The sequence below is a fragment of the Leptonychotes weddellii genome, unplaced genomic scaffold, assembly GCF_054177405.1.
Source record: "Leptonychotes weddellii isolate Sample4059 unplaced genomic scaffold, ASM5417740v2 HiC_scaffold_1577, whole genome shotgun sequence".
NCBI classification, from domain to species: domain Eukaryota; kingdom Metazoa; phylum Chordata; class Mammalia; order Carnivora; family Phocidae; genus Leptonychotes; species Leptonychotes weddellii.
Window position 1 is genome coordinate 1 of NW_027739710.1, and position 14,179 is coordinate 14,179.

The 14,179-nt window shown below is 53.1% G+C and overlaps 1 protein-coding gene and 2 long non-coding RNA genes across 3 annotated transcripts; 2 read left to right on the plus strand and 1 right to left on the minus strand.

Moving 5' to 3' along the window:
• The first annotated feature begins 3,276 nt into the window (after nt 1-3,276).
• Nucleotides 3,277-10,304, plus strand: LOC145718444 (uncharacterized). The gene is made up of 2 exons (XR_014141813.1): nt 3,277-6,662; nt 6,750-10,304. It is a non-coding gene; the product is annotated as an uncharacterized LOC145718444 (long non-coding RNA).
• LOC145718443 (uncharacterized) lies at nt 7,322-11,614 on the minus strand. Its single transcript, XR_014141812.1, has 3 exons — nt 8,191-11,614; nt 7,712-7,773; nt 7,322-7,458 (listed from the first exon to the last, which is right to left on the minus strand). It is a non-coding gene; the product is annotated as an uncharacterized LOC145718443 (long non-coding RNA).
• A 762-nt stretch (nt 11,615-12,376) lies between these two features.
• Nucleotides 12,377-14,088, plus strand: LOC102731166 (transmembrane emp24 domain-containing protein 4). The gene is made up of 5 exons (XM_081809949.1): nt 12,377-12,557; nt 12,677-12,777; nt 12,927-13,052; nt 13,275-13,421; nt 13,792-14,088. The coding sequence occupies exons 1-5, from the start codon at nt 12,431-12,433 to the stop codon at nt 13,939-13,941; spliced, it is 651 nt and encodes a 216-aa protein (XP_081666075.1). The 5' UTR covers nt 12,377-12,430; the 3' UTR covers nt 13,942-14,088.
• The last annotated feature ends 91 nt before the right edge of the window (nt 14,089-14,179 follow it).

Here is a 14,179-nt window from a genome sequence, read left to right on the forward strand (position 1 = left end):
CGCCTGGGTGGCTCAGTTGGTTAAGCGACTGCCTTCGGCTCAGGTCATGATCCTGGAGTCCCGGGATCGAGTCCCGCATCGGGCTCCCTGCTCGGCAGGGAGTCTGCTTCTCCCTCTGACCCTCCTCCCTCTCATGCTCTCTGTATCTCATTCTCTCTGTCTCAAATAAATAAAAATAAAAAATCTTTAAAAAAAAAAAAAATGTTGGATATTTAATAAACTGTGCAAATTTAAATGAAACCCACAGAAATTCATGCCTCTGAAATTAGTTTTTAAAAGTAACCGAACTGCGGTGATGGTTGCATAACTGTGAATAAATGACAAAGCATTTAATCGTGTATTTTAAGTGAGTGAATGGTACAGCTCATGAACTGTATCTCCAAAGTGTTGCAAAGGAAAAAAAACTGGAACGTGGAAAGTGCTCTCAATCATCAGGAAACTCTGATCTTTCTCCAACTTTCCAAGAACCAGTCCTCGGCTACTTTGCAAAGCTAGAAGAGTACTGCATATTTTCATATGAAACTTGTCCGCATGAAAACGCTGCAGTTTGACTGTCACAGCTCCTGCCACTATGCAAACAAGGCTCCATTCCAGGCTACTTGTCCTGCAGCTGCTCAGAGCAGTGAGCCTGGAAGCACGTCCCCAGTCCCTGCTCCACAGTCCAGGCCTGCAGAATAAGGCACAGAGAAACACCAGACAGAGGTCACACCTCGGGCCTCGGACTCATCTCTCCTCCGTTCTGCAACCACCGGTTTTTTACTGAGTCTCAGCACACAACTTACACTTCCCTCTGGTAGCTCCGTGAAGTGGAAGAGGTGCATGACTGGTGTGCTACTCCAAGAAATGCGCTTCATCTCTACACGGGCTATCAGACCTCTGGAGGAAGGACGAGTACGGTGGGGTGCTGCGGGATGGTCCGCTCAAGGGCATCTCCCCAGGAGCACAGGGAGAAGGATGGGTAAGGCAGGGTGCTGAGTCCGGAGGAGTACTGAGTACACGGCGTGATGTGGAGGTTAAATATGCTCGAGGGCATCTCCCCAGGAGTGCAGGAAGTTATGGGGTTGGAGTGGTACTAAGGATGGAGGAGTACTGAGTACATAGAGTGCTGTGCGGTGGTCTGTTCAAGCATGTCACCCCAGGAGCACAGCAAGGATGGGTATGTGAGGTACTGTATGGCAGAGTAGTGAGTACAGAGTAGTGATCCCAGGAGCTCAGGGAGAAGAATGGGTAAGGTGGGGTGTGGAGTCCAGAGAGGTACTAAGTCCACGGGTGACATGGAGATTAAATATGCTCAAGGGTGTCACCCCAAGAGAATAGGAAGAATGATGGGTATGGCGGGGTGTTGAGTATGGCGGGGTACTAAGTACACAGAGTGCTCCGGAGGTTAAATACGCTCAAGGATGTCACCCCAAGGGCGCCTGGGTGGCTCAGTTGGTTGGGCGACTGCCTTCGGCTCAGGTCATGATCCTGGAGTCCCTGGATCGAGTCCCGCATCGGGCTCCCTGCTCGGCGGGGAGCCTGCTTCTCCCTCTGACCCTCCCCCCCCTCATGCTCTCTCTATCTCATTCTCTCTCTCAAATAAATAAATAAAATCTTTAAAAAAAAAAAAAAAAAGGATGTCACCCCAAGAAAACAGGGAGGATGGGTATGGGGGGGTACTGAGTACAGGAGATGCTGCAGGGGTGGTCACTCAAGGGCTTCAGCCCTGGAGCACAGAAGAGGGATGCGTACAGCAGAGTACTGAGTATGGTGGGGCACTGAGTACACGGGGTGCTGTGGAGGTTAAATATGCTCGAGGACATTGCCCCAGGAGAGCAGGAAGAAGGATGGGTAAGGCAGGGTACTGAGCCTGCAGGAGTACTGAGTGCACAGGGTGCTGTGGAGATTAAATACACTCAAGGGCGTCCCCCCAGGAGCACAAGGAAAATAGGTAAGGCGAGATACTCAGTCCAGAGGGGTACTGAGTCCATGGGGCATTGGGGGTGGTCCGCAATCTCCCCAGGAGTGCAAGGAGAAGGATGGGTATGCGGGGTAATGAGTCTGGAGAAGTACTGAGTCCACAGGGTGCTGGAGGTGGTCCGCTGAAGGGCGTCCCCCCCAGGAGCACAGGGAGAAGGATGGCTAAGGCGGGGTGCTCAGTCCAGAGGGGTACTGAGTCCACGGGGTGCTGGGGGTGGTCTGCTGAAGGGCGTCCCCCCGGGAGCACAAGGAGAAGGATGGGCAAGGCGGGGTACTGAGTCCGGAGGGGGTACCGAGTCCACGGAGTGCTGGGGGTGGTCCGCCGAAGGGCGTCCCCCCCAGGAGCGCAGGGAGAAGGATGGGCAAGGCGGGGTACTGAGTCCGGAGGGGGTACTGAGTCCACGGAGTGCTGGGGGTGGTCCGCCGAAGGGCGTCCCCCCCAGGAGCGCAGGGAGAAGGATGGGCAAGGCGGGGTACTGAGTCCGGAGGGGGTACTGAGTCCACGGGGTGCTGCGGGTGGTCCGCACAAGGGCGTCTCCCCAGGCGTGCAGCCAGGACAGGCGCGGGTGCAGCACGGCCTACGGCCCACAGTCCGCAGCCGCTCCAACAAGAGCGCGCCGCCCTTCCGACCCGGCTCAGAACAGCGCCGGGCGGCTCCCTCGTGACGCCTCCTCGACCTTGGGGGTCACCCGGGCCGCGGCGCCCGTTCCCTCACATCCGCCCTGCGGCCCGCCCCACGCCCGCCACAGCCAATGGCGCGCCGCTGCGCGCCCCCCGCGTCGCCCGCGCGCGCCCGCACCCGCCAATCTCCGCCCGTCAGGCGGCGCTCGCCGCGCCATTGGCTGTCACGCCCGTTCGTCAGGCCCCGTCCCGCCCACCTCCCTCCGTCAGCCCTGCTCCATCCGGCTTCACCCCCTGTCACCGCGGCGCCAGCGACAACGAGGACGCGGCGCCCTCGCCCTCTGCCGCAACCCCCGCCTCCTGCCCGAGGGCTCGGGTCTTCCCGCACCGGGCCAGGCCCGGCGGCAGCGCGCACTTACCTGTCCCCGGCTCAGCTCCACCCGAATGAGGCGCCGACACCCCACTCCGGGGCACCAAACTCTTGACCCCGCCCCGGCGTGTGGCGTCAGCACGCAGCCCCGCCCCTGGAGAAGGCCCGCCCTGCCGCGTGGGCGTGGCCTGGCGTCATAGAGCCGCGCCGGCGTTGCGGCGGCGGGTGCGGGCGGTCTGCGGTGGGCGGGGTGGGCCGGCGTTCTGCACGTGGCGCGTGGTGTCGCCCGGCGGGGGCTCCACGGGCTGGGTCCGCGTGGCCGGAGCGGAAGTAGCTGGTCGGACGGGAGGCCTCAGCAGATGGCGGCTGCGTGTGGAGGCCGTCGTGGACCCCAGGGCTTCCCACGGGCGGCGGGGCCGCGAGCGGGAGCTGGACGCTGCCCTACGCGCCCCGACTGCGCGGGGCCGCCGCTTCCCTGAGGAAGGAAGAGGGCTGTGCGAGGACACCTGGGCGGCCGTGGGGAGGACCCGTGGGGACAGTGGGCGCCGCTGGGTGGGTCTGCGGCCGTTCCCTCTCCGCGGCCCCTTGCTGACCGGCCGCCGGGCGGGCAGTCGCGGAGCTGGAACCGGAGCTGCTCCGTCTTCCTGATGCGCGACCGCTTATCTGTGATGCTCCTGGCGAGTGCTGGTTCCCTGTTCACAGCAACGATAAAGGTTTTGTTCTGCAGTAGACGATTGCGCTTAAAGGCTGTGAGAGCTGGATGTTAGCTGGATGTTAGGGTGGGAAGGTGGCGTCCAGGTGACTGACCTCCCGGAAACGCTGGGCCATGCCGCCTTCTTTTCCTTGAATGTCCCCGACGTCTTGAAGACAAGGACTGTGTCCTGTGACACAGCGTAGGTACTGGGTGACCAGGGGCAGCCAGCTGACGATGATAGTTCCATAAAGGATACAAATACCTGAATCTGGGTTGGAATTCAGGGCGAGGACTATGCTACCCACTCGTGGATGTGATACAGACTTAGAGCAGTGTTTAGAAGGGAAGGGCAAAGTAGGGCGTGGGGGGGTTGTTTTTTGTTTGTTTTGAACAGGAGTATAAGTGCTCATAAGAGCAAAGTTGACAGGTGTGTGGGATAAGGATCTGGAGGCTGGGAGAAGGTAAAGGAACCAGGGAGCAAACTTCAGTATGCTTTTATCCTCTCTCTCTATCTCTTTTTTTTAAGAATTTATTTATTGGTGGGGGGGTGCCAAGGGAGGGAGAATCCTAAGCCAACTCCAGGATGAGTGCAGGGCTAGATCCCAGGACCCTGAGATCACGACCTGAGCCAAAATCAAGAGTCAGACTCTTAACTGAGCCACCCAGGCGCCCCATTATCCTCTCATTTTTTAAATAAATTGTGGTAAAATATACATAAGGGAAATATGCTGTCATTTTATTTTATTTATTTATTTTTGAAGATTTTATCTATTTGACAGAGAGAGCACAAGTAGGCAGAGCGGCAGGCAGAGGGAGAGGGAGAAGCAGGCTTCTCACTGCCCGGAGAGCCCGATTTGGGGCTTGATCCCAGGACCCTGGGATCATGACCTGAGCCGAAGACAGATGCTTAACGACTGAGCCACCCAGGCGCCCCTAAAATGCTGTCATTTTAAAGTGTACATTGAGTAACATTGATTACATTCACAATATTGTGCAACCATCACCCTTCTATTTCTGAAACTTCTTCACGGCTCCCAACAGAAACTCTGTACCCTTTCAGTAATAACTTCCCATTCTTCGAGTTCCCTTCCCCTCTCCTCCCTTGGTAACCTCTACTACACCTTCTGTCGCTGTAAGTTGAGGACTCTAGGTACCTCATAGAAGTGAAATCATACCGTATTTGTTCTTTTGGCCTTGCTTAGTTCACTGAGCATAATGTTTTCAAGGTTCATCCACGTTGGAGCAGGTGTCAGGATTCCCTTCCTTTTTATGAGTGGATTATAGTCCATCATGTGGCCATACTGCACCTTGTCTGTCCCTTCCTCTTTGGATTGTCTCCACATTTTGGCTCCCGTGACTAGCGCTGCAGTGACCAGTGGCTTACAAGCAACTGTGGAGCGCAGTATGTGTTTATAATCATATTGTGAGTGTACCTAAGAGTGGAATCGGTGGGTCAGTGGTAACTACGCTAGGTTTTCCGCAGCAGCCGCATCATTTTACGTTCCCACCAGCAATACACGAAGCTTTCAACTTCTTTACATTCTGATGAATATTTATTTCCTTTTTAAAATTTTACTATATGTGTGAGGTATTCTCATCATTGTATTGATCTGCATTTCCCTAATGACCAGTGAGGAACATCTTCCCATGTGCTCATTGGCTATTTGTATATCTTTGTTGGAGAAAAGTCTGTTGGAGACTTTCCCTGTTTTTTGTTTTTAAAGATTTTATTTATTTGACCGAGAGAGACACAGTGAGAGAGGGAACACAAGCAAGGGGAGTGGGAGAGGGAGAAGCAGGCTCCTGGCTAAGTGGGGAGCCCGATGTGGGGCTCGATCCCAGGACCCTGGGACCATGACCTGAGCCGAAGGCAGACACTTAATGACTGAGCCACCCAGGCGCTCCAAGACTTTCCCTGATTTTGAATTGGGTTGTTGGTTCATTGTTTAGTTGGTGGATTCCTTTATGTATTCTAGGTTATAATCCCTCATCAGATCTATGATTTACACATATTTTCTCCCATTCCATAGGTTGTCTGCATTTTCTTAATAATGTTCTTTGATGAACAAAAACTTAATTTTGAAGAAGTCCATTCTGTCTGTTTGTTCTTACTTTCTCCTGTCACAGCTAAGAACCCGTTGCCAAACCCACGATCATGAAAGTTTACTCTCATGTTTCTTCTGAGCATGTTATAGTTTTAGCTTTTTACAAAACTGGATGAGTATCTTTTTTTTTTAATTGAAGTACACTTGAGTTACAGTGTAGCATTAATTTCAGGTGTACATCATAGTAATTTAATATTTTTATACACTAAGAAATTATCCCTACAGGGGCACCTGGGTGGCTCAGTTAAGCATCTGTCTTTGGCTCATGATTCCAGGGTCCTAACTATATTGGGTCTTCCAGTCCAAGGATATCTTGCCATTTAGTTGTGTCTTCTTTAATTTCCTTTAGCATTATTTTTACTTTTCAGTGTACTAGCCTCGTACCTTGGTTAAAGTTATTACTAGCGTGTTTGTTTTGAGAAGCATCTGTAGGTGGAATTGCTCTCTTTTTTTTTTAATGATTTTATTTATTTGACCGAGAGAGAGACAGCGGGAGAGGGAACACAAGCGGGGGAGTGGGAGAGGGCGAAGCCGAATTCCCGCCGAGCAGGGAGTCCAATGTGGGACTCGATCCCAGGACCCTGGGATCATGACCTGAGCCGAAGGCAGACGCTTAACGACTGAGCCACCCAGGCGCCCCTGGATTGCTCTCAATTTCCTTTCCTGATTGTTCATTCCTGGTATATTGATTTTTGTGTACTGATATTATGCCCTGCAACTTCACTGAATTCATTTTTTTTAAGATTTTATTTATTTCTTTGACAGAGAGAGGGAGAGCACAAGCAGGGGTCCCTGCTGAGTAAGGAGCCCGATGCGGGGCTTGATCCCAGGACCCTGAGATCATGACCTGAGCCAAAGGCAGACGCTTAACCAACTGAGCCACCCAGGTGCCCCCGCTGAATTCATTTATCAGGTCTGGTAACTTTCTCTTGGATTCTTAAGAATTTTTTCCATATATAGGATCGTGTCACGTGTGAATATAGTTTTTCTTCCTTTCCAGTTTGGATGCCTTCAGTTTCTTGTCTAATTGATCTGGTCAGAACATCCGGGACAATCTTGAATGGCAGTGGTGGACATGGGTCTCCTTGTCTTGTTCCTGATAGTGTGAGTCCCTAAGGAATTTGGAAGCAAGGTTTCCAGGACCTTGAGGGGCTAGCTATTGTTGGGAAGAGGTCATTTATTACCATCTAATAAAACCCTAGTCATGAGACCCTTCAGATGTAGATCGGTGGGCCATATGCTTGGGAGATGATTGCCAACATGTATCTTGGGTTTAGAGATAAAGGAAGTTTCCAAAGGAATTTTTATATGTTAAAGTAGACTTACAGGATCCTGGGAGTTGGACCTAAGATTGCCTTTTGCCCTTAGCAAAGTGTCAACATCGGGGCAGTTGAGTCCCTAGAGAAAGGTCACTTTGCCTGTTTCAAGGACTTGTCAGTGGACTGTAGGTAATAAGGAAATTTAATAATTTTTCTTCTGCCTTTGTTTCCCACATCAATTCTAGCACACCAAGGCCCAGGGGCAGTCACACACCTTCTGTAGTATTGTGCACCTCTAGTCCTTTCTTCTCAGCTCAGTTTTTAAGTACATTGCCCCCACTTTTGTTTCTCATCTTGACTTCAGTGTTTGGAAGAAGCCAGTTGTTCCATATTCTGGATTTGCCTTCTTGCTTCCTCACCATGTCCTAGAACTTCCGAATTTCCTGTGAACTGCAAGATGGAACAAGAGACCTGATTTATTTATTTAGCTATTTTATTTATTTATTTGACAGAGAGAGAGCACAAGCAGGGGGAACAGCAGGAAGAGGGAGAGGGAGAAGCAGGCTCCCTGCTGAGTAAGGAGCCCGATGTGGGGCTTGATCCCAGGACCCCGGGATCATGACCTGAGCCGAAGGCAGACGCTTAACCAACTGAGCCACCCAGGTGCCCCCAAAAGACCTGATGTAGATTGAACATTACTTACATCAGTGATTTGATCCTTTGATCCATTGATGACCCTCTTATTGTACAGTGATCATCTGCTGCCTGGACAGGATCAGAATTTTAAAATCTGAGTTAGATCAAGTCATTGCTCACTCAGAATCCCCTAAGGGGTTCTCACTCGTTTGCCAAGGTCCTTAAAGTGGCCTAACAGGCCCACCCAATTCTCCCATCCCCAGTTAGGACCTCATCTCCTCCTACTTCCCTCCCATGCTTGTGCCTCCTGCTACACTGGCCTCCTTGATGTTCAACTCACGCCAGCCTTGGCGCTCTTGCTCTTTCTTCAGGGAGGCACGTGACCTGCCCCCCAGGACCTCTCTCACACAGCACCCTCTCGGTGAGCCTTCTTTGGCCAGTCCACCGTACCCCACCACGCCTCTAATCAGACACTCCCTATATTGGTCTCCGTAACAAATTACTACACATATGGTGGATTAAAGCAACAGAAATGTATTGTCTTACAATTCTAGAGAGCAGAAGTCCAAAATCAAGATGTCAGCTGAGTTGTGCTCCCTCCAGAGACTCTAGGAGAGGTTTTCTTGCTTGTCTCCCAGTTTCTGGTGGCTCCAGGCATTCCTTGGCTTGTGACTGCATCCCTTCCAATGTCTACCTCTGTGATCACATGGCTGAGTCCTTTTATCTGCGCCTCTCTCTCTTTACTAAGTGTACAGTTCAGTGACAGTTACCTTGTGGAACAGATTTCCAGAACTTGTTTCATCTTACAAGTCTGAAACTCTGTATCCATTAGTCAACTCCCCATCCTCCCCTCCCCCAGCACCATTCTACTCTCTCTCTACTAGTTTGACTACTTCAGATTCCCGCTTACAAGTGGAATCATGCAGCATTTGTCTTTGTGACCGGCTTATTTCGCTTAGCATACCGTCCTCAGGGCTCATGCATGCTGTGGCACACTGCAGGATTTCCTTCCTTTTCAGGGCTGAATGATATTCCATGGTGTGTATGTACCACTTACGATCTCGTCTGTTCATCCATCGATGGACATTTGGGCTGCTTCTACTCTTGGCCACTGTGAATGGTGCTCCTGTGAGCGTGGGAATGCAAGTGTCTTTTCAAGGTCGTGTCTCCAGTACTTTTAGAGATGCATTCGGCAGTAGGGTGGTTGGGTCACGTGGTAGTTTTAGTTTTAATTTCTTGAGGTACCTCCATGTTATTTTCCATAGTGGTTGCACCATTTATGATGCCAGCCACAGTTCACAAGGTTCTGATTTCTCCACATCCTCACCAATCCTTCCTTTCTATTTGGTTTTTATAGCAGCCATTCTGTGGGTGTGTGGGTGTCTCCATATCTCTTATGAAGACACTGGTCACTGGATTTAGGGCCCAGGATAATCCAGGATTATCACATCAGATCCTTAATTACATTTGGAAAGACTCCAAAGCAGGTCACATTCACAGGTTCCAGGGATTTCAGTATTGATGATACCTCTTTGGCGGGGACACCATTCAACCCAATACATTCCCTAACCTCTTCCCTGCTTCATTTTTCTCCTTGACACCTGTCTGCCTCTGGCATGCTATAGAGTATGTATTGAAGGGTGATAATCAAAATAAATCCACGAGGACAAGGATTTTTGTTTTGTTCACCATTGTGTCCCCAGGGTTTAGAACACTGGCACAGTGGCTGCTCGTAGATGCTGGTTGAATGAAGGGACAGCTGGCTTAGGTAAATGTTGGCAGTAATTGCCCACCACCTTTGAGGGGAAAAGTTTTGGGGCCTGGGGATTTACATTACCTAACGTAGGTTTTCTACTGTGGGTAATGCAATCTCTTTAAGATTACCCATCAGGACAAATTTTAGGGTCTTGAAAAAAAAATTACAACATTAGAAATATAAATACCATTTGTCACTAAAGTGAATCAAGATTCCTTGGATAAACAGCAAATTTTTAAAAAATTTTATTAGAGCTCAGAGAGAGAGGGAGCACGAGCAGGGGGAAGGGCAGAGGGAGAAGCAGACTCCCCACTGAGCAAGGAGTCCGATGGGAGGCCTGATCCCAGGCCCCTGGGATCATGACCTGAGCCAAAGGCAGACGCCCAACCGACTGAGCCGCCTAGGCGCCCCTAAACGGCAGATTTTGTGTGTAGGGCGGGCAAGTGTACAAAATGGAAAGCAAGGAAGCCACTAAAGACTGAGTTGTGTTAAAAGGGCAGAGAACTTGGGACATCTTCTGAGACAATCTGAACGTTAAAAGGGGTAATGATTGTAATGTATGCAGTCACAATTAGTTTTACTGCAAATCCTCCCTGGTTGTGGATCTAACGGTTTACAGGATACAGCAGTGACAAATACACATGTGAAATGACATGTTAAGATACAACCCACCCAGTCCAGAACGTGGAGGATTCTACTGGTCCAGTGATCCAGGTGCTTCAGTAAGAAATGGCACCACATCATCAACAACAAAGAGATTTAGGAGCTGTGTCCCTGAATGCAGTGACTTTACCTTGTTTGGACCCTGATTAAGCAATCTAAAGTGTTTTTTTGAGGCAATGGTGGGGGGGGGAGACTGAACATATACTAAGTATTAGATGACATTAAAGAGTTGTTTAATTTTTTTGGATGTGATAATGGTATTTTTAAAAGTCCTTGTCTGTTAGAGATACACACTCAAGTATTTATAGGTGAAATGATGAATGTCCAAAAAAATACACTGACATACTTCAGGGAAAACACGCCAAAAGAAATGAAATGAGACAGGCAAAAAACTGATTTTTGTTGAAGGCAGGTGATGAGTATATCAAAGTTCATTGTAACTATTCCCTCTTTATGTGTGTTTGGAAATTCTCTTTATAAAAAATTTAAAACAAAGTTTTCAACCATGCTCAGCTGTGACTCTATGCCCAATAACAATGTTCTGGCTTGGTGTTCATCTTCCTCTGTCCCAGAGAAGGGGGTGCTGTAACTAGGAGAGGCCAACATGCCCGGTCACCCTACTCATTCTTTTCCTCATACTCTCCCTCCATTTTCTTAGCCCAGATTTTCAGTCTCATTCTTCACCACATGTTCGACGCAATTCCGGGGGGGGGGGCTGGAACAGCACACAGGTGGTCAGTTAACCCAAGCCTGTCCTCCAGATTGGAACTGAGGTCAGACTGCAGAAGGTGGCCAGATTGCTTATTGTCATTCCATTAGACATAAGTGAGTTAAATGCCCATATTTAAAAATCAGGGAGTTTCAGGCCAAACCCCAATTTCCAGCTTCTGAAGAAGAGAGCTTTAAACAGAGGCACCGGGTCCTCACACAGAACTGCTGCTGAGGAAGCTTGCCTTTCAAACGACTTTCTTTGATCCCCAGGATATTTGTGTTGGCTCAGAACCAGCACTTACAGGATAAACAGCAGCATACACACCAACCAGGCCCAGAGCACCCAGAGCGCTGCTACAGGGTTTCTCTGCAAGGACAGCTCTCAGCAGAGGCGCGCTGAGCCCCCCGTGCACCTCTCAGGGACCCCCAGGTCCTCAGCCTTCACCCAGGGCACGAAGAGCGGTCCAGTCTGACAGGTTGGCAGAAAACCGCGGGGCCTTCGGGGACAGAACGAGGCTGACGCGTCACCACGCCTCATCCTGCAGAGTCTAGTAAACTTGAGGAAGAAACCCTTTTCTCATTAGCCCTCGTGCCACGCCCTCCGCATCTCCTTTATGACCAGCAGGGTCGCTAACGCTGGCGCCCCCCGCCCCCAGTGAGTGCCTCCCACGCAAGGGTCAGGAAACCCCAGCACAACCGCAGGGTCACAAGTCACACCTGGCGGTCACCACTCCCGAGTCCACGCCACCAGCTCGGGCCGCCCCCGCCCCGCTTTCCGCGCGGGACCCCTGCTTTCGAGGCTCCTTCCCCAGTGCTGGACCCCGCGCCCCCACGCCGCGTCCCCCGCCTGGGACCCCTTGTCCCCACGTCCCGTCCCCCGCGCGGGCCCCCTCGTTCTCATGCCGTTCCCCTGCCCCCACGCTCCTTCCCCCTCGCGGGACCTCACGTCCCCACGCCCCTTCCCCTACGCGGGACCCCACGTCCCTTCCTCTAACACGGGACCCCTCCTCTCCGCCCTGTCCCCCGCGCTGGACCCCACGCCCCCATGTTCCTTCCCCCGTGGGAAACGCCTCGTCCCCGCGCCCCTTCCCCCGCCTAGTACACTCCAGCCCCCACGCTCCTTCCCCCGCGCGGGACCCCACTCCCAGTCCCCCGCCTGGGACCCCTCGTCCTCACGCTCCTTCCCCAGTGCTGGATTCCTCGTCCCCACGCTCCTTCCCCCGCCTGGGACCCCTCGTCCCCACACCCCGTCTCCAGTGCCAGACCCCCGCCAAGTCCCGCCCGCGGAGAAGCGGGTCGCGAACGAATCGACACATGCGCACTGCGAGCCCGGCCGCGCAGCCTCTCCTGGACGCGGGGCGCAGGCTTACGCATGCGCGCAGGGCGGAGGACGCGCGTAGGTAGGTGTCGGAGTAAGTATCGTCCCCCGGATGGCTGGAAGGAAATCCGGACGTCCCCCGCAAGCGCACTCTCCTCTCGGCCAGGCTGCTTGGCCCGGAAGACCGGCGGATTGAGAAGGACGCAGGGCGGGAGTCACAGCGCATGCGCGCTCTTCGCTCGGCTCTGCTGCGTCGCCTGGACTGGGGCGCATGCGCGCGCATGCGCGACGGGCCGAGGGCGCGCGTTGCCAGGTGTCGGGGCGGGTGGCGGCGGGCGATGGGACGGCCGGCGCTTCTGCTGCTTGCGCTGTGCGCAGCCGGCGCCCGGGGACTCTACTTCCACATTGGCGAGACCGAGAAGCGGTGCTTCATCGAGGAGATCCCCGACGAGACCATGGTCATCGGTCAGGCGGGGCGAGGGAGGACGGGACCCTGTGTGTCCCCCAGACGCGGCCACGGCGCCCCGCGGAGTGTGGGAGCCGGCCGGAGCAGGCGGGTCGTGACGGCACTGTCTGCTCCGCAGGGAACTACCGCACCCAGATGTGGGACAAGCAGAAGGAGGTCTTCCTGCCTTCGACCCCCGGCCTGGGCATGCATGTGGAGGTGAAGGACCCGGAAGGCAAGGTAGGGCCCCGCTGGTCGTGCTCGGGCTATGGCACGGGCGGTCTGCAGCCTCCACAAGGCCACGCTTCCGCGGAGCTCTCTGGGCCGTGCAGGGCTCAGAGGACAGGGCTGCGTGCAGGTGGGGGTTGTCACGGTGTGTCCCGTTGCAGGTGGTGCTGTCCCGGCAGTACGGCTCCGACGGCCGCTTCACCTTCACCTCCCACACGCCCGGTGACCATCAGATCTGCCTGCACTCCAACTCCACCAGGATGGCTCTCTTTGCTGGCGGCAGACTGGTAAGAGGATTGCCTCCTCGGCCACAGCTCAGAATCTCTCCCCTGATTCCGCTGAGTTCTGAGTTAATGGCCACCGTCCTTTGGGACACAGTCACAATCAGAGAGACGGTGTTGCATTTCTGTCCCCCAGCCAGGGACGGGACTAGGTTCCCCAGCCTGGAACAGAGAGTCGGAGGGTTTCTGACCTTAGGGCTTTGGGGCACCACCCCTGTGTCTTTCTAGCGCGTGCACCTGGACATCCAGGTTGGGGAGCATGCCAACAACTACCCCGAGATTGCTGCCAAGGACAAACTGACCGAGCTCCAGCTCCGAGCCCGCCAGCTGCTTGATCAGGTGGAACAGATCCAGAAGGAGCAGGATTACCAGAGGGTAAGCATGCGTCTGACTGTTCTCGGATGTGGCAGTTGACCTTTGTGCCTGCTACGCCCACTGGAAGTTTCTGTTTGGGGCCTTTCCCGATTGGGAGCTCAGCTGTTCAGAGAACGGGGTGGAGAGTGTCCGTCTACACGGCCGTTTCCAAGCTTTGTAGACGGAAGTGAAGTGAGCACAGCTCCCAACCTAGCAGAGATGCTTGTGGAGGGGCAGCACACACTCTCCTGGGGCCCTCCCGGTGGAATCCGAGGCAGTGTCTCAGAAGGCATTTGGTCCTGAAGGTGGATTTCTCGCGGGGGGGGGGGGCCTCACAACAGCTGGGACCGTTTGTCCTGCACGTTTAATTCTGGCCCGTTGTCCCACGCAGTATCGCGAAGAGCGCTTCCGTCTTACCAGCGAAAGCACCAACCAGAGGGTCCTGTGGTGGTCAATTGCTCAGACGGTCATCCTCATCCTCACTGGTATCTGGCAGATGCGTCACCTCAAAAGCTTCTTTGAGGCCAAGAAGCTGGTGTAGTATCCGCTCCATATGATCCCTCCCCATCACCTCAATTATCTGGTACTTTCCCCACCCACTACCTTATCCATCTGGATTTTGAGGGAAAAAAATGAAAAAAGAATACAAGCCACGTTGGTTCCATGGCAACAAAGCACTCACATCAGCCACTCGCTCACACTGGTTCTCAAGGACCCAGGACATTGGTCTGAGTTTTCAAAGGTCTGTTTTGGGGTTTGTGCAGAGTCGAAACTGACCC

Bases quoted from the DNA above. Each gene is read 5' to 3' on its own strand.
- LOC102731166 (XM_081809949.1), top strand. From the start codon at position 12,431: ATGGGACGGCCGGCGCTTCTGCTGCTTGCGCTGTGCGCAGCCGGCGCC. The intron at 12,558-12,676 runs GTCAGGCGGGGC...TCTGCTCCGCAG, and splicing joins CGACGAGACCATGGTCATCG to GGAACTACCGCACCCAGATG. The intron at 12,778-12,926 runs GTAGGGCCCCGC...GTCCCGTTGCAG, and splicing joins TGAAGGACCCGGAAGGCAAG to GTGGTGCTGTCCCGGCAGTA.